Below are 26,728 nucleotides of genomic sequence, written 5' to 3' on the forward strand. Positions count from 1 at the left end.
GAGACCATTTTGGCCTTAATCCATTTTTCTTCCATCGTCCTCTCTCTTGCAACCACGTCTCCATTCCTCCCCGTTCCCTCCATCAGTCCAGGTTAATGTATTAACTGAGGTCTCTCTCGCTCTGTCTTGCTGACCAGTGTGATTCTGAGCCCTATCTGGACTGTGTTGAGGAGCTCTACTATACCGCGAGATCTAATCTGGTAGTACTCTTTCTATCTGTCTCTCGGTCTTTCGGCTTCTCTCTCTGTCCACATACGTCAGCCGTTTTAGGTTTTATTTTCAATCTGTCTCTGTTTCTCTAACCACATTACTTCTTTTTAATATCTCTCTCCCATTCACTTTATCTATCTTTATCTGTTTCTCCTTCAATATAAATCTGTTTCTGAAGAACAAATCCTTGTTCTTCTTCTTGCGCTCACACTCATGATGTTTTTTATTTTTCATTTTCAACAGTGCTGATTGCTTTGGCTGCTTGATGTCCAGTTTTGTTCATTTTCACACATTTGTTTGATCTTTTCTAGTCCATCCATCTGTTACTGTTCATTTCGTTTTTCTTTTTTCAGCATTGACTGTCGCCTCGCCAATTAGTTTTGTAGTTGTTGTGGTTATAGGAGTCTTTAGTGACATTTTCCTTGTTTTCACATATACATTGATGGGCATATTCAGAAAAAAACATTGCAGTCACCCTGATCATATTGTAAATATTAAATTTTTTTATGTGTGTTAAATAAAAAACATGGGAGACACATAAACATCAGAGATCAGATTCAGTTCTAAAGCTACAAACTTAACGGGTGGTTGTGATGCAGTGCCATCTTCAATTTTAAAGGACATGTGGGTCTGATCATAGTCACTTTTTACATCCAAATTTACAAGCATACACACATAACCTTGTAACATTTGCTGTATTGTACTTGATGTTTGCTTGATCTACCATATTTCTCTCTACAGAATGTGTCTGTCTCTCTTGTACACTACTGCTTATATATTCTCTAACACTTCATCTTGTAGTTGGCCAGAGCAATGTGTTTCTTTATGTAATGTTTCTTTTTAGCTGTTTATTTGCAGTATATGTATTTCCGTCCATGTGCTTGTTGCATTATGTCAGTATCTTTAAAAATGTTTATGTGACACGATGCTGCATTCACATTGTGGCTATATGGAATAGATGTCAAACTAAGCCTTTACTTGACTCAGAACACTTATAAAAGTTGTTAGTCAAGCAAAAATAATTTACCTTCTCTGATTAGTTCAGAGGCCGAGCCTCGCTCAAAACAGAAGGGAATATCTCTTCACTACTGCCAGGCTGATTTTGGGTCATAAAAGCCTTAGATGGCAACTCTTCACATATAATATGGGTTTCACCAAATGGCCATTTTCCACCAAAGCCTAGCAGCTATAACTAGACACAGCATGCCCGTCACACTGGATTTCTCCGCATGCTGTAGCACTAAAGAGAGACACTTTATATCTAAGCATCCTATGAAGTGTGGAGGTCCTTTAAAACCAAGTGTGATTATCCAGAATGAGTTAATGACTTATGTAGGTTATATCAGTTGATGGTATTATAAGGTACCATTATAGTCTCACTAGAATTTGGGATAGCTTAGTTAGCTGGCTTGCTACAGCTGATAAAATCTGCTATCCATAGTTATTATTTCATCTACCATTATGTCTGCTCTATATACTTTTACTTCTTTGGCCCCAATGCTTTTAGTTGAATTGCCCACAGACATTTTTACACAAAGCCCTAACTTGTAATAACATGTCATAAGTAGACTTAACGTTTGGACAAAATGATTCTGCTGCACAACTAAAATTGAATTTAGTAGCATGTATTGAAAAGCTTCATAAACCTTCAGTTGTCAAGCATGTATTTTCATGATATTGAAGACAAACATCTACAAAACAGAATAATGCACCTCATACAGAAATACAAAAACAAACTGTGTGATAATCGAGACATAAACAATCAATAATCAATTTAAACATAAAAGTCTTGTTCTGTGGGATATAATAATATGGAGTACTGGAATAGATACGACTTAACAAACATACTCTTCGAAGAGAACAAGGAATTCCTGTTGTGATGAGCATTATATATTAAACTAAGCCACTATGTGAACTCAGCAAGAGTCAAATCTGTACATATACTCACTGTGTACAGATACAGTCTGTGATAATGATTTACACCAAGTTTGAAATTTCTGCTTTCAGTTGTAGTGACTGTTTTGGGTTAAGTGACTGAGGCACATGGCAGAGAGCTTCAGCCATGTTGGTGCCCCTGGAGAAATTAAATGCACACCATTATTTAAATTAGCCATTTATGAAATGGTCTGTCACAGTAGTAACCGTGTTTGTCTGTCTTGTAGGACCTACAGTTTGATTATGGACATGATTCTCCAAGTCTGCTGGGAGGAAACAAGTGAGTTTCACCTTCACTTTTTCTCCTTTCATCTCCCTCATTGTTCCAGTCATTTCTACTCTCTTTTTCTCTCCATGATTAAAATGCTCTCCCTTTCTTTCCTTTACAGTTGCAGTTGTTCTAGTTTTGTGTTAACTGCATAGACTGGAAAAGGTTGCGGACAAACAGGGAGAGAAGGATGTGAGATAGGGAAAGGTTTCATGCTGTAGGTCTGATGAAATATTAATATCTGCACCATAAGGATGTTAAACTGTGTATCTGTGTGAGCTTTTAGCATAAAGCCGTTCTTTGTGGTGGAAGGCTGTAGAATTCTTTCTCTCATCTGTCTTCATAGATTCTGTCATTTATACTTTTCACTTGTTTGAAACAACAGGAGTCTTCTCAAATCTGTGGAGGAGGAGCTACAGCAGAGGTAAGTCAGACTCTTGCATCCTGATTGATCCAGGGTACCTTGATTTGCTGGTCTTCTAACAATGCCCACCCATAAGCCAATAATTGTTAACAGCAGGACTAATTGGGCCAATCACACGCCACTAACGCTGCTGTAATGTCTTCAGGCTGTTAGGGTTCTCTGCATTTTGGACTCTTCTGGGTCTTACCTTCCCTCTGCTGCTTGCTTTATGCTTTGATGTCATCAGGAAAAGGCTGTGCTTTATAGGAGCGTCCTGCAGAGCATGGCTTACACACACATACTTGCACAATCATGTTTGCGTTAACACACATGAACGTGTGTACAGTTACACACCCAAAACTGCAGTCGGGGTCTTTAGCAATTATACTGGAAAGTCTTTGGAGAAATTCTTCCTATTTGCCCCAAACATAATGATGATCATGGTTCTTGTGCTTTGCTGTTTTCTATGAGACAATCTGTTCCAATATGATTCACTGAAATCTTTGGTCTGTGCAAGATTACGAGCAGTTTTCCAGGGTATAGGCAAAGAGAAGAAGTTGTCTTATAAGCATAGTCATTTTGTGTTATTATGAATATTTTCTTTTTATTTGAGGTATTTGTTACAGCCAGTACCATTCAGCATTTTTCAAATTAGTAAAAGTGTTTTTCTCTTTATTGACTGTGACAGACGGCCTACACATTTTATTGGCTTTTACTAGTTTCCTGTCTTGCCATAGTAGATTAGATAGGTTTACATCTTACTGTAAATCTTATCTAAAACCAAGAAAGGGTAAGGGTTAGATAGGGTCAGTATACTTTGTGTGGCATGAATGTGAAGGTTCAAGTTAGTATATTAGTATATTCACTTTGATTTTTAGTTATTTAATATTGTCTGTTTGCTTACTTTACTTCACTGGTATAATGATTTATTCTCGATTTAGTCAGTTACTTCAACTTTATTTTGAACAGTGTTATGTGACAATAAAAACCATCACCTCCTGCTTAGCTGCTTCATCTTAAAGCCTCCATTGGTTCAGTTTCCTTTCTTCCAGGTAGCTGTTTACTGTGACTGTACACAGATGGCAAAAGCACAGCAAAGTAGAGACGATTGAGTAGTGAGAGAGAACTGTATTTTTTAGGATCTAGCATCTACTGTTAAAGGTTGTGTAGGTCTTTAAGGATTGGATAGGTTCAGACTGTGTGGTTGGGTTTAGAGGTGTTTGGTTGTGGACGTACATGGCAGCATTTGTGACTGACTTTTCCAGGTGGTTCAGGTGTACAGGAAATGATTTCAAATTATCTCAGTGTCAATGTGGGGTTCTGTTTAGTTTGGGGTGGGGGGGGATATGTGCAGTCCTTTCAGATCTGCTCAGGGTTTGAGAGTTAGTTTGTGGACCAAGCTTCACTCCGCTCTCCCTCCTCTTTCCCTCCCCCCCCCATCCTCTTCCACCTCCTCCTCCTCCTGTTGTCTTCTCTCGCCTCCTTTGCTTGCGCCCTGTCTCCCTTGATCTCTCCCCTCCTATGCTCTCCCTACGTCAACTCTCAATTTCTGCTTTCTCCTGCCCCTCCCTTCTCCTTTCCTCCCATCCCCCCCCTTCTGTCGTCACCTCCTCTCCCAGGGGCCATGTGGCACACTTAGGGGATGATGAGGATGAGGATGATGATGGTGCAGATGATGATGAAACTCACACTCAGTAAGTTTTCTCCCAGTCTTAGAACCAGAAGCCTCGTCTCTCTTCCTTTCTCCCCACACTCCTGCCTCTATTGAAAGACGAAAGGAGGAGAGTGAGGGATAAGAAAAGGAGGCAGGCTTCCTGTCTTTGCCGCAGTTTCATCCACGCATCTTTATGCAGCACACCCCACCATCACGCCACATATGACACCTGTGTTTGTGTGTGTTCACAGCCTGTGTGTTTTCCATGCTGTTAGTGCTGTTTTGTGTTCTGTTAAGTTTAATAACTACTAACAGTATCCCTAACCTCAAAAAACTCACCTGGAAGCTGATAATAGAAGTTCTTTTTCCCCCAATTTATTCTTCTATTTTACTGCTTCAAAGGCTTAAAACACCATAAAAGAGAAAACTGTATTTGCATCTATACAAATCAGGTATCATTGAATTTTTAACTGGAAGGATGAGGCCTGCGTCTGTATTTATTTGTGTTTAGAAAACTGATCCTGATGACCTTGAGATCTTATTTGCTGTTGGTTTGTTTTGTTCTCCACTTGTGCCACCATCTGTGTGCCTCCTTACTTTGTGTGTGTGCACGCTCTCATGCTGCCTCCTGTCCTGTCACGTCTCTATAAAACAGTACATTTGGCATCCAGCCTTATTCCTCATTGTGTAAAAGCCAAATCTCTGTGGGGAATGAGAGCCCATACAGACTGACCACCCACAACATTAAAACCACTGAGTAAAGTGAACACTGATTACCTCATTACAATCAGTGTGTTTTCATGCACTCAAATAACCAGATTTATCCAGGCTTCTCTGATAACTGTGGAAACAGGTTCTTTGCCACCACACCGTGTCGCTCTCTCTAATATGCGGTTTATATTCTTCTCTTCTTCTCAGAGGTGGGGCAGTCCATCAGTCACAGATCTATATGTGTTATTTCAATTCAGTTCAATTCAAGTGTAAGGTTTAAGACCTTAAAAAATATAATGTTATCTTAGCTTTAAGATTCAACTAATTCAGCTGAAACACTGTCTCGTTGTTATTGGTGTGTTTGTATTTGTGTTCACTGTGATTGGCCCCCAGCCTCTGTTCTTTTCAATTTGTGTATTCTGATTGTGACTTTATCTATTAGTCATAAACAAATATGTAGCCTACCAGGTAAAATTGAGTCTCTGTGGATATAGTGCTGGTCTGGTGTCTAAACAACAATTTGAATTTAAAGATTTGAGTTCAACAAAGATACAGATAACAGTTTAAAGAAGCATTTTAAGTATTTGGACGTCTTTACTGGATTATTGCCAACAGTAGCATTAGCTGTAATCACAGTTTTATCAGTTTTTCAGTACCAGCACTAACATTCTCAGAGAATTAACATGTTCCATCTGTAGTTTTAACTGTCAGGTTATGGTTATACTTGTCATTTCAGAGTTTCTTTTAATACCTGATTACTCTCTGAAATATTACATCGAGTCTATGTACACATTTAAAAATAAAAATAATAATAAAAAGAAGCCAGTAAGGCTTGTAAATACCTGTAAACCTCTTGCTATACAAAGTATAGATATTAAAATATGTGATCTTATGAAATATGTCCTTTACAATCAAAGGAAAATCACTTTAAAATGGCAAGTCAAACTATAGCCACTGTAGTGACATGTTGACATATTATTATCAATACAACTCATGTTTCTTTTGTCCCTGTTAATTTATTGTTTTAGTGTCATTTCAAGCAAAGTGTCAAATTCTCTATCTTCCCAATCTTCAGTAAATCAAGCACTATCATGAGGCCAAAGGTCCCACCCCCACTTCCTCCCAAGGTATGAACAACCGATAAAATCAGTTATGGTCAACTTGTCATGAGAGGGATTTTTCTTACAAAGCTGTTTTGATAACTTTCCACTATTTTTATTTTTTTTAAAGAATAAAAGACTTTGGATTTTGGAGTAGATTTGCTTTTAAGAACATCAAAAGTGAACAAAAGCTTTATCTGTATCTGTATTTTCCTCCAGCCCAAGTCGCTCAGTTCATCCCAGCAACAACAAAAACAAGATGACAGCCAATCACACAGTGAGGATGACAGCGGAGGGGGAGGGACCATCAAGCGGTGTCCAGGTCCTGAGATGCCCAGCCCAGCCAAGCCCGCCTCCAACGTCCCACCACGGCCTCCACCCCCGAAGCTACCGCCTCATCGCCGCAGTAGCCTAGGTAACGAGAGCCCGAAACACACGGACGTCGAAAACTCTGCCCCAGAGGATGATGGGAGCTTTAGGCATTTCTGGGAGTGGCTCCACACGCCTCACACAGAGGAGGAGCTGGAGGAGGCATGGGAGGTGCTGAAGGAGGTGAAAGAGGTGCAGGAAAAACAGGAGGAAAAGGGAGAGAGTAAGAGCAGCCATTTGTTAGATCGCTAGTGTCCGCAGACCCTGTCATCCCCTTTCGATTTGTTGTCTCAGTCTTTGTAGTCTGACTGATTTTATTTGTTCCATGAGTCCATTAATAATAATAATATCTTTTAGTTTTAATTTTGTTTGTAGTTCCTTCCTACTCAATATAATTGTTTGTTTTCAGAGTTGTCTTTTGTGCAATCTGATGGTTTATTTGAGTCCAACAAAAGCTAGTAGTCTGCTACCACTTCCCCTCACTTCCTAGGAGGAAGAAGCAAGAGGTGAAAACATCGTCCTGGCTGATCAGAACTTACTACGTGCTATTGTATGATATTGCACATATGAATGATTGGTTACATGTTCTGTCCTGTTAGCAGCATTATTAATATAAATTCTAAAATGTAACGTAGAAGAAGCAGTTTTATTGAATAATAGTCAAACAAAAGAAGAAAATAGTACAAGTTTAATAGTTAGATTTCACTTTTTGTGTTCTGAATTCTTTGAGAAAAGTCAGGTTTGATCAGATCATAAGCTTTTTTTTTAACACAGTTGTCCACTCAAAGTTTTCCTGATTTAGGATAAAATAGGCAAATTAATCAATGGCAAACAAAATAATTTATAGTTATAGTGGAAAGCTTTCAGCAGGTATGAATAGTTGAGGAAACACATTTATTTTTCTCCTGATCATGACCATAAATGTTTCTGTCGATAGTTACAGACTAGTTGGTGTGTCATCCAGTTCATGTATTCTAAACAGGTTAGGACAGGCAGATTGGTCGTTTACTTGCCAGAGTGTTATTCGGTAGAGTAGACAAATCTAACAGCCGTAATTGGCCAATACCAACGTTTGCTCAAGACTATATTTGATCCTCTGTATTCTTCCTGCTACCCTGCTCCTGCCCTCCTTCCCTCCCTCTTTGCTCCCAGTAGTTTCTTTGCTACCGTTGATTTTACTCTTCTTCATCTCTTTAGTCCTGCAAATTAGATTATACTCATTGAAACCAGTGATGTGAGAATGTGTCAGTGTGAGTGGAATGGGCTTTAAGTATGTTCTGTAGCAAAGTCAATATCTGTTCTGTGCTTTTTTTATTTTTCACTTCCTCAAACACTCATCTGCATATGTACATACACTCTCCCTCTGTGTTTCTAACACATAATGGACTTTGTCTCAGTTTCTCTGTCTCTTAAATCAACACATCAAGTTCTGACTCTGTTATTGTAGGTAATGGGCTGAACTCTCCACACAATGGTGAGAGGAGCAGTCCAGCAGACAGACAGTCCACTATGCCCCCTAGTGTCCCCATACGGAAAGACAAGAAGGATGTTCCGGTAAGCAGCTCTACAAAGATAAATCGTTGATGTTCTCATATCTGCTATTAATAATGACTGTCTTTGAGGTGTGGGCAGTGAGGGATCATGTCCTTGTTGCTCTACCACCTGTAAATCCTACTGAATGGTTAGGATACCTGTGCAAAGGAGCTTTACAGTCCACAGGGAAATAGTCAAATTCCAAAATCTTCAACCACTGTAGATGGTTCTAAGTTTAGAGAATTGTAAAATAGTGATTGGGCATAATTGGTGTTGCAACAAAAGCTGGATTTGCATTTTTATGTGTGCCTTCAGTTTCTATAATCCCTGCTTGTCGGTGGCACAATTAAGTAAAATTCACGATGTGTTACCAGAAACATACGTAATCCTTCTGTGTGTTTATGTTCATCTGTCTGTTGTAGAAGCCGATCAGTAACGGCCTCCCCCCTACACCGAAGGTCCATGTAAGTACCAATTTCAGTAAAATGCAGTGTCAGAGCTTTTAACCTAAATCTGAACTCATTCAGAAAACGTTATTTTGTTTAGCATTAAGTTCTCTAACCTGCACATGATTTACCATTTAAACAGTTTATCAATTGTACTATGTGTCTTCACTGGTTTCTTCTCCCATTCACAGATGGGAGCATGTTTCTCCAAGGTGTTCAATGGCTGTCCTCTGAAGATCCACTGTGCCACTTCTTGGATCAATCCTGACACCAGAGGTAAACAACAGGAAACCAGATGCAGTGGCGATCATCAGCTCACAGTCAAATGCTGAATTCAACCACAAAGTAACTTTTAAAAGTCTAACGTTAGCCATTTGTTTGTGTGTGTTTTAGACCAGTATTTGATATTCGGAGCTGAAGAGGGAATCTACACATTAAACCTTAATGAACTGCATGAGACCACAATGGAGCAGGTGAGACAAAAGATTTAACAACATTAGTAAGGTACTGTATGAATAATGTACTTTTCAGCTTTTGAGGATTTAATTTGAGAAAGTCTGAAATAATGTTTCAGTGATAGTTCTATATTAAAATAGGGTAAGATAAACTGTGCTGTACTAAATTTAAACTGTACTGTAAAAGAATGAAGTCTTTTAATCTTTATTTCTGTCTCTCTCCAGCTCTTCCCTCGACGGTGTACCTGGCTCTATGTCATGAATAACTGTCTTCTATCCATATCTGGTGAGCAGCTCTAACGTATCTCTGTTTATGTTAATGTGGTTTAGACTTTCTGTATTTATTTATTTTTAATTTTATTTTTCATCCAGGAAAAGCCTCGCAGCTGTACTCTCATAGCCTGAGTGGTCTATTTGAACAAGCCAGACAGTTACAGAAGTTACCAGTAGCCATTCCCACACACAAGCTGCCTGATAAAATGATTCCCAGGTAAATCTCGCTCCTGAATGACAAACTTGTTGTACTAATGTTTTCAATTTATTGAATTCCAATATTAGAAAATTGAATAACTTGTAAATTAAATGTTGACATCAAGACAAACGCCCTTTTTTGAGCTATGTATATTCATTTATTTCTTTATAGGAAGTTTGCCGTGTCCAATAAAATTCCAGACACTAAAGGGTGCCAAAAGTGCTGCGTAGGTAAGTTAATGGGTTACTTTTTTGTGACCAATAGTAAAAAAATAGTAAAGTAATTGATTTCATTGAACTTTGTGTGACATTAACAGTTCTTATTGTAAGCTTTATCATTGAATAATAAAATAAATACATAGGTATATGACAATCTTACAAAACGCATAATGTGCAAAGTCTATTTGATATTTGTATTTCGTATTTAATAAAAGAAATATTTTAAATGATGCAATGATTTAAATGATTTATGTTTATTTATGTCTTTATGCAGTGCGTAACCCATACACAGGCCATAAGTACCTATGTGGAGCCTTCCAGTCCAGTGTGATGCTGTTAGAGTGGGTAGAGTCTATGCAGAAATTCATGCTCATCAAGGTTGGTTATTGCCTTCCTCAAAACTCATCTGTTTCCTTGCCTCCCTTCTTTTTAGCACAGTATATTAAAATATATTCTCGGAAAATTAATTAATACAAATGAAAATAATGCCATGTATGGAACATTTTTTAAATTAAGCTGAGTGCTGACTTGCTGTCTTTAGGAGATGTCGGTAGTCACATATGTTCTAAAATAACAGACTTCTACTTCACCTTCACCTCTGTCTCGTCTTTCTGTTCATGTACTCGATAGAACATCGACTTCCCACTGCCGTGTCCGTTGGAGGTCTTTGAGATGTTGGTGGTTCCTGAGCAGACTTACCCTCTGATCTGTGTGGCAGTCAGTAAAGGCGCTGAACTCAATCAGGTGGTCAAGTTTGGCACCGTCAACCCCAACTCTACCTCTTCCTGGTTCACAGGAGCAGGTGAGAACAGTCTGAGCAGTTCTGTGGTGTTAAACTAATTACACTTGATTTGTGTTGAGAGCTCGCAGATGTCGTTATGTACAACGTCAGAAATGACTCCCCTCTCATCTTTCTTTTCACAGACACGCCACAGTCGTGTGTGATCCACGTCACTCAGCTAGAGAGAGACACTATACTAGTCTGCCTTGACAGTGAGTAACACACAAACATGTTTTTATACATCTATACATCTCTGCCTTTGCACTGTACAGCTTCAAGGGCAATATACTACTTTACACTCTCTACCTCTCTCTACCTCTCCAGGGTGTATTAAGATAGTCAACCTCCAGGGCCGGTTAAAATCCAGCAGAAAGCTATCAGCTGAGCTCACCTTCAACTTCCAGATCGAATCCATAGGTAAAGAACCACACACAAAAAAACATAACTCATGGCACAATCAATAGTATTCTCTTATTGAATTGTGAAATGACATGTTCAGTATATCTTGTATCACATCTGTACAGTTTAAATTCTTAGTTTCTGTTTAATTGTTTCTTTGCAGTGTGTCTCCAAGACAGCGTACTGGCCTTCTGGAGACATGGCATGCAGGGACGGAGTTTCAAGACCAACGAGGTGAGACTAAAACGGAGTGTGTGCTTCTGCGTGTAAGAGGAAATATTAGTTAATCTCAGACAATGATTAACAGAGAACAGATAAAAAGAAGATAAAACCTGCATGTTATATTCCACCAATTGTTTAGTTTTATTTATTTTTTTGTAAGAAAGAGTTTGCTTTTCCACTTGCTGCACTTGTTATTTTAAATGGAAATGAATCCTAAAATATCTGTTTTCAGCATGATGCAGAACGAGATTGTAGCAGGTCACTAACAAGTGAAACCAGACATAATTTCTTCAATTCTATTATTAATATATTAAGACAGAACTAACTCTGATGCAAACATTTTGTCACAGGGTATTTAAGTTCTGTAACCACACAAGACGCCAGAAAACATAACATGACCTTAGTCAAACAAAAACCATCAGAGGCTGATGTCAATTTGTGATGTGTAATTTCCCTCAGTTGTTTATGATGATGCTCTGTACAACACAGAGACGCATAAACTAAACTAAACAGGTTATTTTTTACTTTACCATGAGAGTATCTATACATTTTCTTGGTGTTCTACATTAGACCATTTGGTCTGAGAGCCCTGATTCTGACCTGTGGCTCTCGTTTTCATTAGATCACCCAGGAGATCTCTGACAGCACACGGATCTTCAGACTACTGGGATCAGACAGGTGAGAACACACACAAACCCGCACATTCTCATCTCTCACATTCTTCATACACATCACATCTATTAACATCCCTTCTGATGTTTTATCACCAAAGACGTGCTGACTGTAGAGATCCAGAGACTGAGGACAGAGGGCTCACTCTGCCCAGGTACACTCGCTGTTCGTTGGCCTCACGTGGCCTAAAACTCTGCGCTTTTCTGTCGGGATTCTCAAGGTTTTCTTGACCCCAGATGTCATTGATCAGGAGCTTTACGACTGCCTGTGTGGAAGTGAGAATGTGTTGCTGAGTGGTGAGAGCATAGACGCCAACATCATCATTACCTCCGTCTGCCTGTTTAATCATTTACATCTACAATGAAACTTGAAACTTCAACATTGATTTGACTCATTGATTTGAGCAACAAGCAGTGATCATTTTGGTGTCTTCCCTTATGATGTGTGAATGTGTGAGCCCGTGAGTCCTTCTTAAAAACAGGATTTCTCATGGTTTTCCTCAGGGTAAACAGAGTGTACTCTATGAGGGGCTTAGTTTCAAAACAAATGAACCGTCTCTGCTGCCTATTTGGCAAATAACAGGGCTTTTACAGGCTTGGACGGTGTCCTGTGTGGGTTGCTGGCATTCTTTTAATTTTGCTATAATAAATCCTGGTTCTTTACTATGTCTCCAGTTTTGTTTTGTTTTGATTGTTTTATTTATTTTAGCCAGAAGAGTTATTAACAGCAGACTGGACAGTTCCTTAGTCTGATGGTTAAAGGCGAAATAAAAACTGATTGTGTTTTGTGTGTGTTTGTGTTGCAGGGTGGTGGTGCTGGAGAGCAGGCCTACAGACAACCCTACAGCCCATAGCAACCTCTACATCCTCGCAGGCCACGAAAACAGCTACTGAGACACATACACGTGACACACTCTTTAAATAGCCTACCGCAAAATGCAGATGAGGTAGTAAGCAACCAGAAGTCACACTCACCCCATCCCTACCACTAACCCACGCAGCTTCCACCTTCCCGCTGGGAGATGAGATCGTGGGTGCAGATGTGGATTCCCAGTTGCAGGCATTTGAAATGCACCACAGTGTTACATGTGTGTCAGTGAAGCATGTTGTAGTAGGACACTTGAGTTGTGGATCCATTTCTGACGGGGGGAGGGGCACAGACGGCTGGTCTGAGGCCAGTTTGGGCTGCAGTAATCGGGGAATCTCTTATCTGCACCTTACAAGAGCAACTTCACCCGTCTTTCCTGACACTATCCCACCTTCCCCTGCATAATGCACCTGGGAGAACAGCACCCAGCACAGAAGTTTGATTTCAACACTACTTCTACTTCTACTACTACTACTTCTACTACTATTACTGCTACTGCTACTTGTGCTAAAGCTTCACAGAAGAGCCATCTTGCACAGACAACTTAATCTCTATCGTCCTCTCCTCCTTCTTTTCTTTCCCCTTTTGAAACTTCACCTTTATTTATTGTGGCATGATGTAACTTTAACAACCAGAATAGCTTTCCTTTCCTGTTTTTATTTTTTGAAAAAGGATCTTAAAAAAAAAAAAAAAAAAAAAAAACAGACTTAAAAGCTTCGGCCCCTCCGCCAGCATTGAATTCCATCGCTCATCACCACACCACACAAGTGCTTAATTGACCTCTATTTAATTGTTGTAAATATAAATTTAGTATTTTTTTGACAGACGAACACTAAAAAGACTGCTCGTGTAGATAGGTGTGTGTATAGTTGCTCTGTACAACTGTGGAGACAAACGGCAAGACAGGCAGGTGTGTGGGGACAGGGCTGTCAGTTCACACCTCGTCCCCTTATCACGTGACGAGGGCCAGGCGGCAAAGACCCTGCAGTCCCCTCAAGTGGACGGCCTTAGTAATCAGATGTTACTCTAACGATCTGGAGCTCGGGATGCGACTGAGCAAACACAGGAAGCAGCGCTGATCTGTCATTTTCATTTTGCATGCGCCACCATCGAGACTTCCTGCTCGTTTGCACCATAGCAACTGTCGTCAGGGCAGCAGACGTTGAGAGTTCAAATCGTTTTAATTTGTTTCTCATGTTTTTACTTTATCCTTTTTTTGTTTGTTTGTTTTTTTAGCTGTTTTAATAAGGAACCTTCATTTTTTCATTAATGTTATTTTTTATTCTTATTGAACCACTGGTGTTAAAATTTTGCACAGAGAAAAAGGTATTTGATAAACAAATGTGATGTCATTATAATATATGACTGTGTGTGTGTGTGTGTGTGTGTGCGTGTGTGTGTGCAGAGATAGATAATTCAAGTGCATCATGTACAGATCTGGTCTTTAACAAGTGACATTTCTGTTTCTGCTTAGGCCAATTGAAACAAGCAGATATAAAAGACAAGAACCGCTCGATTTACATTAAGAAAAAGAATTGATCAAATAGACATTTTATGCTTCAAGCATCGGCTTTTGAATCGATTTTTATTTCTGTGTAAATTGATGAGTTTTAGTAGCATCCGGACATCTGCAGTGATTCATTGCTGTGACTTTATTAAAGACCAACTTCTGTATGAGAGATCACACTACATACATGTAGATGTTCACTGCTGTTTGTGGGACAGTCTACATGTGTCATTACACTACCAGTGATTACAAGCTGTGACACTAGACGTTTCAAAAACATAAACACTACTTTAGTTCAAATAAAAAAAACATCTCCACTTCTAAAATCTTACAGAGCTGAAATGTTCGGGTTCATTTTGCAAAAATACAGTAAATATCCAAAGAAAATTGAAGCACATTGATCATTAGATCAGTAAGTGACGCTAAATACAGCTGAGATAATGGAAGACATGTGCATTATCATTACTGAAGTAGAAAATCTGTGGGAAATATTCAAAATGCCATCAAATTCTAGACTTTAAAGTAACAGACTACAGATTTATTAGATGTGTCACTGAATGTTACTAAGATGGTTGTAAAAGGGACATGTCGCCATGTTAGGAGACCGCCGTTTTGTTCCTCCACCACCTCTAATCGCCCTCTGTGCTCTGTTAAGTATGATTTCTACCGCTGCTCACAAAGTGTCATAATCCTCATCTGTCTGTTTTTCTGTTCACCAGCATAACGACATGTCCCTCCTCCAGACCTCAGTGACAGGAATCATATCATTAACCCTACATTATCTCTATTACGCCACATTTTCACGGGGCTTTATTTATGGTTAAACAGGTGTTTTCACTGGATTCAAACTCCTAATGCTTTATTGCAAGTGGAGTTTAACATCAGAAAGTTTGAATCCAGTGTTGAATCCAAGTTATTTGTCTTTTTTTATCACCTGTGCACATGTTTCTTATGCTCAGAGTTGTAAGAAATATCTAAATATAATAATATATAAAATATATAAATACAAAAATTAAGAAAACATACTAACGCCATGCAGTAAGTTGGAAGGGGACACTCACACAAACATCAGCCAGGGAGGTGAAACAGTAAATGTCAGATCAGTTGAACTCTACATGCTGCATCTGGCCTCGATCCACTCTGAGATTTGCTCAAACAATATTTTGTAATGACATTGCTTTGAAAGTGAATCACTACCCCAGTTAAGAGATTCAGCGACAGTCATGTTAATACATGTGCGTCTCGCCAACACCCAGCGTTACACACGTCGTAGTTTCAGGCTGCACCTAAGTTTCTTTTACACAATCCACATATTTAACAATATTTTCGAATCCGTTTGCTCATGAAGTGTTTGAAAATATTACTTAGACCACATACACTACGTAGCATCACAGTGACATCATCAGCTGGTAAACCAAGCTCGTCACCTTCATATTAAGACACAGTTGATTGGGTAAAATGTGTGAATGTCAGCAGCTGTGCATGTTGTTACTGGTTTATTCGTTTATTTGGTGAATAACTAATCAAACATTCCTTTGAATTAGAGCTCAGTAAATGTCAAAGATATGTTTTACAGATTTAACACTTTATTATATGTTAAAATTGTTTTGCCCAAACTTAGATAGTCTACCTCGTGGTATGTCCTAGAAGGAGGAAAACAAAAACACTTCAACAGAGAGCCATCAACAAACAAACAAACATGTCAGCATGTCTGTCTGTGTTCACGTGTGCAAATCAGTTTCCACTCACCTCTTTACATTTTCTTTTTTCTTTTCCAAAATACCAATTTGCTTTGAAAAAGTTTATCATGGCTGCACATTTAAAATCACATCATTTATGTCAGACTGTAAAATCTTATACCATTTTTTTCTGTGCAGTTAATAACTTTTTTTTTTCTGTTGAATTAAATAATACTTCGGTGACTCCTATTTTCTGTTGTCATAGACAAAAGCAGGTGCCAACATGGCTCTCTCTATTATGGGATATATATTTTTTATCTGTTTCTGTTTTATAACCTAATGCTGGTTCAAATCACATGTAAAAATAATGAATAGGGATTAAAGGAAAAACAGAACTTGTTCACAAAAGCAGTTTGATCAGGTTTCTCTCCAGTATAAAACAAAACACAGTACGTCTGCTCTGTTCTGTCACTATCACCTTTGTCTTTTGTTTTCACAATGCAGTGCACATTATGAAATGTATATAGTGTACAAATAAAAATGGGTTTGTTTTACATACTGTATAATTGCCTATATTTTGTTTCAGAAGTGTAACAGATTTATGAGATGACAGGTTAACACATTAAAAAGAAGGAACTGAACCGTTTGTTGTCTTGAGATGATTATTTCTGATGGGACTGAAGTACCAGTGGTTTCACCTGGTTCAGTGCTTTTACCCTCTGCATGTTGTTCACTGTACTAGTGTCTTGTGTGTTTCTTGTTGTTTCAGGTCCCAAAGTCGTGGGATTTCAGAAGTCAAAGGTAAAGTTGTTACGGTATAAACTGAGATAAACGGCACAAACAAACGGACGTGTCAGTGTTTTCAGACCTTTATTGAACAATGTTTACTTTACCTGATTGTCACATTAATTTCTTAACCAAACATTTTTATTCAGTGCACTAAGACGCAGAGAAAATTATTTAATCTCTGTCCTTTTAAACAAAAAGCTCAAACACTGTGAGTTATAACTGTTCTCCTGAGGATATGCACAATATAATAATTTCTGCTTACAGCTGGACACATTAAGGACACTGACGTGTTTCTGAGTCTGACTAATGAGTAGATGAACACGGTGCACAAATTAAACCTCTTTGAAAAGAATATAAAGGTGTCTGTTATAAGAAAGTGGAGGTAGAGCAGAGCCATTCAGGTTGAAGGGGCATGGAACATGTGACAACGCTCTAGAGCTCAGATTAAAGCATAATTAACAACAGTCGGGGCTGTTTGGACACATTTTCATCCAAGGTGCAACTGTGCAAGTGTGTTTGCTCACTATGAAGATGATGTTTGTCTGTGTGAGTGTGTGTGATGCAGTGGTGTTCATACAGCTGTGCCGCGGTTTATTTCCACATGTACCAGTTTGGGATTTTTCCCTGAGGTTTCATGTTCACTGTTGCTTTGGTTTTCTGATGTTTTCTCAGCTCCCTTCTCTTTCTTCTCATCACTACTTCTGTTAGAAAAAGAGTCACAGTACATCTGATGAGTATTTTCATGTAAAAAAAACAAAAAAAAAACAATACAAAACCACTGAACTTATGTACACGTCATCATAAATCTTACTTCTTCTTGAAGAGTTTCTTGAACGAGCTCCTGAAGCCTCCTTTGTCCTGCTTCCGACTCCTCTCGCTGAAGGGAGTGTGGTTGTTCTCCTCCGCTGTGCCCCTCCACTTTGACTCATCGCCCCATGATTGGATCCCAGAGTCCTGGTGGGGTTGAACATAATATTATTTATTAATTAATGACGTTATTGTAGCTACTGTTCGTTGTGTTTATGTCTCCAGAAGATTGATTCCAGAAGAGTGTCCCAGGACACTTAAGACACATCTTTGCTACAACCCACAATGCTGAGCAGCCCGCGAAGATCATCGCTCTGTTTGTCGGCATCCATTCTGTTTCCCAGGGGGCTGTGGACCTTATGGGACGGGGTGGAACACCCTTTGCTGCCCTTACTGCCCTGGCGCTCCAGTTTGGCGTGGCTCCCCAGTCCCAGCCTTTGGATGTTCTCTGATACAGGTCCATCCAGACAGCTGACTGTGTTGTCCATCTGCAGCCCATTCAGGGACTAGACAGCAGAGAAGACATACATGTTGGTTTTCACATATAAAAGCGTGGAAACTCTTTTGTCTCACTGGCTCACCTTGCTCTTGCGCTGGCTGGCCTGAAGGGGACGATGCTGATTGCGTCGCATCATAACTGCTTCATCCGGTGACGCACACCCTCGTTTGGACAGTTTGCTGTAACCGTTCCCCTGGTTTCCACCGTTGCCGAAGACATCACGAGTTGTTGACACGCTCGCTGCCATCACATGATGTGACGCTGAGGGGGCTTTGGGGCACTTCACAAAGGCAATGTCAATGGAGGAATCGGAAGAGGCAGAGGAGCAGCGGTTGAACATAGAGACATCATTGAAGGAGCCTCCATCCTCTTCATAGAGACTCTCCATCCCTGGGGGGTCTGGAGGAAGGAGGAACTCTCCCAGAGCATCGGCCAGAGCGGAGCCCGGTTGGACCTGACGGAAATCAGCAGTCCTGGAGGGCAGGTGATGCTGGCACGACGGGGACACGTCAGAGGTGTCACTCTCGGGGATGCTGCCAAGACCTGAAAATATATGGCACTTTTTAGATTTACAATCATCACAGGATTCATCAAGATGACAGATGTCTTCAAGAGATGACACCCACACTTTCAGACAGTGTGGTTCTTGAAGATACTGTGAAGAATGAAATGAGAGAACTTCAGAGTGTCTTACCTGCAGATCCCCTGAAGTGATTGCAAAACATTTTTAAAGTACTGTTTGTTAATCCGCACTTCATATGAAGTGGACAGATGCTTCCTCAGATCAGTATCAGTCTGTTCTGAGTAAAAACAGGAAAAAATCTTTTACAATAACGTCGGAAGCTTCTGATTCCACAAACCTGTTGCTTTGTGGTTCCTTGAGTCTGGGCTGTAGAACGGGTGCTGAGACGGCCACTCTCTGTCGTAGCAGTGTGTTTCAGGATCCTGGTCCCGATCCCAGTCTTGGAAACGGTGAGACTGGATCTGCTCCAGGAGTTGCTGCTTGCTGTGCTTGGCGTAGTTAGCATGTTGTCTGAGACAGAACAGAGTCAGAGTCATTGATCCTGCCACAAATGACAAATGTCACTTTGTCACTGAGTATAAAGTATAAAGACAGCATAACTACTCACAGCATGGCACTGCTACAAGGATACGGCGAGCCAATGTTGTTGGTTTGAATCCCACATTCTGCTGCTTTGAACAGCTGTTTCATGGTCGACCTGCAACAGCAGCATCAACACGGCTTCAACTCACGTTGTCACATCTTAACAGTGAGAATACGTCGTGTTTGAGCAGTGGTGATTCTCACCTCTTGGCCTCGTTGCGGTTGTGCAGCAGAAGCTCCTGGTTGTGCTGGAGGAGGTGATGATACTGAGCCGTGAAGGACCTGAACTGCTGGATGCACACCAGCAGCAGGTAGTAGTCTGGGTGCTCTGCCTCGGTCTGCCTCAGCAGCCCCTGCACAGATATATAACTGGTCACACACACCATCAATGAGACATTAAAGATATTTTTTCGGTTTCTGTGCCCCTTTAAAAGGACGTCGTCTATATCATGTTGCTTAAAGTGTGTATTTGTTCAACCTGTAGCAGCAGCAGGTACTCGGGGATCCTCTGAACAGGCTGGAGGAGCAGTGTGTGCAGAGACGGTTTGGATTCGTCCCCTAATTTGTCACTCTGACAGAAGCAGCACAGGTGGACCAATCAGGATGGAGAGATGAAACGAGTTAATGGAGAAGGAGAAGGTTTAGTCGGATGAAGGAGTTGTCTTTTATTCATTCATGTCATCACTTCATTATTCATTATAATAGGCCAATATGATGCTCTGCAGTATCCTGTCTTATCCCTGGATGTCATATTAGTCTGTCCTGACTTGTTCTGCTTTGTCCTTCCTTGTTTTACCTCCAGCATTGCAGAAAACTTCACGGAGCTGGACGCAAGCATGTTGACGACTGACAAACAATCTGGAAGCTCCTTCAGGTAGGACACGTAGAAATCCAAGAAATCACTCTGTGGGGAGAAGAGACAGAGATGATCACATTGTGCTGGTTTAAAGCAATTCACTCCTTTATTTTATGACACACAGCCCACTTTGTTGTCCTGTTTCCTTCTAATTCACATTTCGTATGAGCACATACAACAAAATAAGTAAGTACAAAATGAAGAATTTACCATTTACCATTAAAAACCGAGTTCAGCCTTTTTTATTTTGTAGATGTTATGATGATGCATCATAATCAGCATCATTTAGAGTTATAATGTCAGCTAAGGACAAATTACCCTCAGGAACACTGTTGTCTTTGTGCTACTGTACATCTGGATTCCAGCTGTCAACATGGCTCTGCTGGAATTTGACATTTCTTTTAATGTCCGTCATGGCCGCCACAGTAATCTAGATTCATTATGAATGGAGAGTCACACAGTCGAACCTTCTGACCCCTCCACACTAACTAGACTGGAACAGCACTGTGAACTGTGAATGTGAGTGAACTGCTGGTCCAGATCGTACCCACTGTGTTGTACTGTAACGGCTGCATTTTGATGCAGACAGATGGTGAAATGCTCTAAGTTAAATGCACCTCTTACCTCTTTGCTGGTGAGCCTCATAAAAACATCTCCCATGATGCCTTGCCACTGGCATTTGAGCACACGTTCCTGCAGAGTGTGCAGCAGCTCGAGATGCTGCTGGATCAGAAACCTGAGAGAGCTCGGAAATGGACTAAAGACAATAGAGAAGAAAAGAAAAACAAATCCAACACGACGTTGCTGTTGGTCACTGGGAACACGCTGGAGCTGAGCAGTGATTACAGTAACGAGCTGTGTAGAGGATTTAGAAGAGTTTCCTCTCTGTTTCGCTGGTGTTTATCACCTGCTTTTATTTAATAAGTTAATTTCCTCTCTGCAAACTCAGATTAGATCAGTAGCTGCTTCAGGAATGAACAGTGTTGATAAGATTATCTATATTACATTTAAATATGTGGATTATAGTATGTTTCTGTTTGATGCCGGTTTGAGATTTTAAACTCGTTTGTCTTTGTGTCTCTTACCGTTTGTCTTTGGAGGTGAGTGCCTCTGTGCCATTGAAGGATATGTTGGCCTTGAGTAACAGAGACAGGTGGGAGACGTAAACTCTCTCTGACTCCAGCAGCTCCAGAGCTGCTCTCTGTCTCTTATCTGCACACACACACACACACACACACACAGGAACATATATTCAAACATATGCATATTCATTTTTACTTTTCACTTTTTTGCAAAAACGATTCTTTAAATCTAGGGAGACATGTATCACATCTATTACTCAATGCTTTAAAATTCACTGTCTGCTATCTGTGTGTCAATTAATTGGGTAATAGTTTTAGTATTAGTAGTGGTAGTAGTAGTACTAGTAGTACTAGTACGTCCAGCTGATGTGACTCCTGGACGGCAGTAGTAATAGTAGTACACGTGGTGATGATAGAAGTTACTCTCTTATCAGCAGCTCTTACTGTTTTCATTCAGGCTGTTCGGGGGTTCTGTGTCATCTCTGCTGCTCCTCCTCTCTCCCCATGCTGATGATTTGGACAGACAACCTCTCTGCTGTTGAGCCTCCTGCTCCGACGCAGAAGCTGCAACAAACACAGCACAACACAGGAGTGTAATATAATGTATGAATGTTTAATAGAAAATGTTTTTTCTAGAAAATTTCGAATTGCTCCAAAATACTGTGCATCACTAGCAAAGTAACCACGGCCACATCCATGGACTCACTCTGTGTTGATGTGGCGCTCCTCTGTGGCGACCCGCCGTGTGGCAGATTGGAAAAAAAGTGTTGGATAACACTGAGTTCTGATTGGTTGGGAATACAAACGTGTTCCTCCTCTGATGCCGCGAGCAGATCTGCTTTGGAGCCCTTTCTGCTTTTGGACCAATCAGCACAGTCGACATAGAAGTAGAAAAAGATAAAAACGATTTATTAGTCAAGTTGTAATCATGTAAGGAGATTGAACGTAGGTCTGGAGAAATTTCAATACATGATGGAAACATAGACATGGTTCAACGCTACCTGTGTGGGAAAGAGATGACATCCTTGGTGTTGTCTGACTGAAGCAGTTCTATCCTCTTCTGAACCTCTCTCTGTCTACTGGACACCTCCTTAATGTGGAACAATGCTACGTTGAGCTCCTCCTGCAAGAAGATTAAACCAAAAAACCAAGTTAAGTGCTAATAACTGTTTCTCACACCATGAGCCTCCAGGTCAGATGTGGAGGAAAATCTGCTGGAGGCACAAACCAAGCAGGAGAGGATCTTCTTCTAGAAAAACTGCTTTATAGTTTCTTCTGATGGAGGTAAACGATGGAGAAGGGATTAAATTGCACAGCTTATACAGATCCTACAATATGGCTTCATAACAGACTTCCTACCTTCTGTTAAATCGCAGTATGAGGGTCTGACAGTGTTTCCTTCCGATCTAATAAATGGAATTAGTTACAATTTCACCAGCGTTTCAGTCAGATGTTCCAAATTACCATATTTTACAGTGACCTCTCCGGCTCAATAGGAATGAACGTGTGTGTGTGTGTGTGTGTGTGTGCGTGTGTGTGTTTGCAGCATCTCCAGCCTCCAGCACCTTGAGAGTGTTGAGCGAGTTCTTGAGGCCCATTATCTTATCATCCACATCTGTCTGATGGGCCTGGAGCTTCTCCTCCAGGCTGTGATCCCTGTGACGCAGATCGTGCAGCTCCATCAGAGCAGCATGGAGCCCCTCGCGCAGCTCATCCACCAGGCCCTGCAGCTACAAAGTAAGTAATTTTCAGAGGAAAATAATTGTATGAATTCAGATTCAAGGAAATCAGAACTACACCAGTAGCTCAGAACTAAGAAGTCCTCAAACTGTACTGTATAAGTTATTTACTTGCTTGATCTTTTAGTCTGTTTTGCATTTGCTCCACTGTCTGTAGCTCATTAGCTATTCAATATTCTACAAGTATGTTTTGGGTTTGTGTGTATATTTAGTTTTCTTCATTAGCTTTCTTGTTTTCTACATGGTTCATGTTACCGTGTAGTAAAGAGTGTTTGGTCTTGACCCCTATAATCATCATTTTGACACAGTCATTATTCAATAAATGGCATTTCCCGCCTTTCATAATAATATTCCATCAGCTATGGATTTCTTATCCGCCTCCTTGGTTTCTTTATTCGTAGCTGATTTAATTTATTCAGCAAACATAACTGAATCAGCTCATGAAGCAGCTCGCTCTCTCTCTCTCATAGTGTCTCCAAGTCATGTGAAAGACATCAGGCAGCAGGCTGAATAGAGCCTCTGTCCTCTTTGCCTTCTGCTCCTCTTCCTTTCTGATGATATCAGTTTTTGACAGTGACACTGAACTCCTGTACACCTGAGTGCCGCCTTTCGACACAGACACTACAGTTTAAAGTCCTACAGCTGTTGCAGGTTAGTTGTCGCTAACATTGTGGTTAGTTAAGAGTCACATTTTGCAGTGTAGCTGGTGTAGTAAACTCATATGTCAAGTAAATCAGCATTTTATTTATATATATCTATATTACAAATCACAAATTTGCAAGTGGCTTTACAGTCTACAATACACAAAATCCTCTGACACTACTTAACCTAATTATAAACAAATAAATCTTGATAAATAAAGTATTTGTGAGTACAGTTAGTCTCATGCTGACAGTTCTGTGCTGCTGTTTTGCGTCACATTTAAATATGGGTTACAACCGCTGAGTGAACAAGACAAGTACAAATTAAAACAAGTCAGTAGTAGATAATACAGTAGACAACAGTTCTTCATTACCTGAACAATTTCCAGGGAAGACTCCTTCACATTGTCGCCTGTATCTAGAAAACAGGAGCCTCAGTTAGTCACCCACAGTATTCACTCCAGAAAACCCTGCAGGTTATTTAACCTGGAGGGTTTAACAAGACTGGATTTAAAGAGTCTGCAGGTGCCACATGCAGCATAATCCGTGTTTTAGTTAGATTAACTGGGATGCCTCAACTTATAAAGCAAAAGAAATTGCAAAAAAAAATCCTCCACATTCAACCTGTTGAGCATAAAGTTCAGTATAAAGACTCGTAAACACTACTGTTGATCCAATTGTCTCCTTTGTTTGCACTAAACATTTCAATCAGAAACACTGTCAACTGTGTTGTCGCACATTTTAACAGTCTCTTTATTAGAGTAAGGTATTAGTGACCACACTCGATACATACGGGTAAAAACATTTGCATCAGGGCTCATAACAAATGTTTTATGCCACAGACGCTCCAGTGCATCAGAGCGCTTCAGCGCTCACGTGGAAATGCAGCTCGTCCGAGCAGAGGTTCACCCGACTACACGTAAGAACAAGCATCATTTTTCACTCCTTGTGTAAACAGAGCAGCTTCAGGAGGTGTCTCCTGATGGAATCACAGTGTTTGCTGTTCATATTTACTTGTTTGGACTGTTGGAAGAAAGTGTGGCACCAGGCTTTTCACATTTCTGATGGGTTCTTTATTTAATGCAGTCTGTTTAGGAATATCTACTGTATCTGGTTGCAACAGGCACAAAGCTTCTGTTTGTTGTGCAAATGTCACAGGACAGAGCTGCTGGCAACATTGGAGCGGGTCATGTCAATTACATATTCAACATATATTATCATCCATTACTGACCAGGCACAACGTCCACGTCTGTACTATGTAAAATGCCTTAAGCGAAAGAGCAAAGAAAATAACAACAGTCTTTCTGTGTACGGGACATATGGTACGACAGATTTTGATTGTAGACCAGAAAAAAGCTGAGGTCCCATCATGCTACTGTCCCAGAGTGACCGCAAACTTAAAAAAACATGAATGGAGAATTAATGGGACATAGTAAATAAGACGTGACTTTCCTGCTTTACTGGTTGTGCATTAATTATTTTCTGTTTATCCTTTGTAAGCATAGTGTTTATAATGTCTTTAACACACTATCACTGTTAAACAATAGATCTTTTTCACAGTGGACACAGAAAAATATATTTGATAACATTTCAAATGACCACACGTGTGAACTAGCTCAAGCGTCCTGGTACTATGTCTCATTGAGAACTGCCCAGTTAGATGGAGACGATATGATAAACATGCTGGTGTTTCGTTGGCTGAGGGACACTTTGTATTACAACAACAGGTTTAGGTTTAGGTTTAAAGAAAGAACTGATAAAACTACATGTAACATACTGTTGTAATTCACATTTCAAACATTCAGCTCAAGCTTTTTGACACCTGTTTTACCTTCTGACACGCCTTCTGTCTGTCCTTCTGTTTCTGTGGTCCCATTTTCCATGTTTAAATCCAGTCTGGTCCAATCTAGCTCACAGCTGAAGCCCTTATCCCGCTCAAGACAACTTCAGTCCGCTCCTCTGCCTTGTTGTTTTCGTCTGAACAGCCCCTATCCTCTGCTGTGATCACTCACATTCTGTCTTCCAAAGCATGTGAGTCCTATGATTTCTTTTTGCACAAAAAGTCCATTGTATGTGGAGCATGGAGGGACAGAAAAGAACGATCAGGAGGAGGGAGAGAGAGTCATTTGTTCATCAGTCAGTCTCATACTGTAGCTAACATATTTGATTTAAGGAGGCATGACTCTGTTAATGATAATGATTCACACAGCAGCACTGATCAGAGTGAGCTTGAAATGGAAAAGCCAGTTTTTGCTGTGGGTTGTGGTACGTTGCTTTGGAAGAGTTCACAGTAAGACTAGGTGTCAGTAAAAGCCTGTTTATTCAGAGTTAACTCTATGGTTTTGAGAGCACGCTTTGGTGGATGTGTGTCTGTTGTTAAGATGTGAATCATGTTTTTATCTTCATCCATTGTTTTAAAACATTAATTAATTTGACATGGGCAAACCAGAGACACGTCATGTCCATTCAGAGAGGAGCATCCTCTATACAACTGGAAATAATTACCATATGAAGTTATTAGATATGTCAGCAATCACCATCAAGAGAAGCCAGGGGTCAGGATTTAGGGTCAGTTGCAGAGGTGAACAGGTCACAAGCAAGGTGAAGCCCCCCTGACCTTGAACTCTCCAGCCATCCTGCCAAATACAAACATCTAAATCATACAAACTGTGTTATCCACTCCATAAAAACTAATACTAAATACCAGGGAGATATGTGTGCATGTGTCTGATAATCGGACAGTCTGTCTGCTCCTGTCTGTCTCTCTTCTCATAGCTGCAGGATGTGTCTCTTTGTTTTCTCTGCCATTCTGTCTGTGGCCGAGACGGTGAAGCCCGGAGACAAACAGCTCAGCTGCTCCTCTTTTCAACAACAAACTTGTGTTTGAAGGTTACATCATTCTCACACATCATCTGATTCTGTGGCTGCATGTGAGCAAAGAAATGAATCTTTCATTACTCTCCAGCCTGTCGCGTATTGTCATAATGTTATTTTATATTGAGGACGAACGATCTGAAGTGAACTGATGTGAAAAGGCAGAATATTTAGCGGGATACACAACTTTACAGTAAAATACAATGGAAAAGTATAAAACATTAGCACTCGAGGTAAAGTACAAGTAGAGATATATGTACTGTGGTGGAGTAGAAAGCAAAATATTAACTTTCTGTAAGAATTAAAGTATTACAAAATGATAATACTCAACTAATGTTTGAATATTGTAAAAAAAAATGCAGTATGTTTTAATATAACGATGAAATAGAGTACAAGTACACCAAAAGTATAGTATAGTTATTCATTCAGGTGTC

At 40.1% G+C, this 26,728-nt stretch overlaps 2 protein-coding genes across 11 annotated transcripts in view; one reads left to right on the top strand and one right to left on the bottom strand.

The window, feature by feature from the left end:
• The window catches only part of LOC113158520 (mitogen-activated protein kinase kinase kinase kinase 3-like), a 34,214-nt gene extending 19,681 nt beyond the window's left edge, over positions 1–14,533 (top strand). Inside the window, exons 15-35 of one of the 8 annotated variants that reach the window (XM_026354458.1) lie at positions 138–200; positions 2,373–2,425; positions 2,799–2,837; positions 4,436–4,510; positions 6,257–6,308; positions 6,501–6,873; positions 8,098–8,204; positions 8,606–8,647; positions 8,821–8,905; positions 9,023–9,102; positions 9,310–9,370; positions 9,457–9,574; positions 9,728–9,786; positions 10,049–10,152; positions 10,405–10,576; positions 10,699–10,767; positions 10,880–10,972; positions 11,118–11,188; positions 11,799–11,854; positions 11,949–12,002; positions 12,654–14,533. In XM_026354458.1, coding sequence (XP_026210243.1) covers positions 138–200; positions 2,373–2,425; positions 2,799–2,837; positions 4,436–4,510; positions 6,257–6,308; positions 6,501–6,873; positions 8,098–8,204; positions 8,606–8,647; positions 8,821–8,905; positions 9,023–9,102; positions 9,310–9,370; positions 9,457–9,574; positions 9,728–9,786; positions 10,049–10,152; positions 10,405–10,576; positions 10,699–10,767; positions 10,880–10,972; positions 11,118–11,188; positions 11,799–11,854; positions 11,949–12,002; positions 12,654–12,741 — 1,914 coding nt within the window. In that variant the 3' untranslated portion in view covers positions 12,742–14,533. The remainder of the gene's footprint in view (positions 1–137; positions 201–2,372; positions 2,426–2,798; positions 2,838–4,435; positions 4,511–6,256; positions 6,309–6,500; positions 6,874–8,097; positions 8,205–8,605; positions 8,648–8,820; positions 8,906–9,022; positions 9,103–9,309; positions 9,371–9,456; positions 9,575–9,727; positions 9,787–10,048; positions 10,153–10,404; positions 10,577–10,698; positions 10,768–10,879; positions 10,973–11,117; positions 11,189–11,798; positions 11,855–11,948; positions 12,003–12,653) is intronic. The other 7 variants (XM_026354463.1, XM_026354459.1, XM_026354464.1 and 4 more) reach the window with 7 other exon arrangements.
• A 2,221-nt stretch (positions 14,534–16,754) lies between these two features.
• Positions 16,755–25,608, bottom strand: arhgef33 (Rho guanine nucleotide exchange factor (GEF) 33). 3 transcript variants are annotated; one of them, XM_026353624.1, is made up of 17 exons: positions 25,252–25,608; positions 23,794–23,831; positions 22,605–22,769; positions 22,041–22,162; positions 21,746–21,894; positions 21,484–21,603; positions 21,043–21,169; positions 20,582–20,714; positions 19,898–20,005; positions 19,580–19,672; positions 19,306–19,454; positions 19,127–19,216; positions 18,857–19,029; positions 18,079–18,539; positions 17,782–18,003; positions 17,502–17,644; positions 16,755–17,391 (listed from the first exon to the last, which is right to left on the bottom strand). In XM_026353624.1, exons 1-17 carry the CDS (start codon positions 25,301–25,303, stop codon positions 17,262–17,264), a joined length of 2,475 nt encoding a protein of 824 aa, XP_026209409.1. In that variant the 5' UTR covers positions 25,304–25,608; the 3' UTR covers positions 16,755–17,261. The 3 variants fall into 3 exon arrangements, with proteins under 3 accessions (XP_026209409.1, XP_026209407.1, XP_026209408.1); XM_026353622.1 differs by having other exon boundaries at positions 23,794–23,837; positions 25,252–25,606; XM_026353623.1 differs by having other exon boundaries at positions 21,746–21,891; positions 23,794–23,837; positions 25,252–25,605.
• Positions 25,609–26,728: the final 1,120 nt, after the last annotated feature.

This window comes from Anabas testudineus, chromosome 15 (assembly GCF_900324465.2).
Source record: "Anabas testudineus chromosome 15, fAnaTes1.2, whole genome shotgun sequence".
NCBI lineage: Eukaryota > Metazoa > Chordata > Actinopteri > Anabantiformes > Anabantidae > Anabas > Anabas testudineus.

Bases quoted from the DNA above. Each gene is read 5' to 3' on its own strand.
- arhgef33 (XM_026353622.1), bottom strand. From the start codon at position 25,303: ATGGAAAATGGGACCACAGAAACAGAAGGACAGACAGAAGGCGTGTCA. The intron at 18,540-18,856 runs GTTTGTGGAATC...ATATATTTTCAG, and splicing joins AAGGAACCACAAAGCAACAG to GTCTTGGCAGCATCCCCGAG. The intron at 18,004-18,078 runs GTGAGCCAGTGA...TCTGCTGTCTAG, and splicing joins CCAGCCAGCGCAAGAGCAAG to TCCCTGAATGGGCTGCAGAT.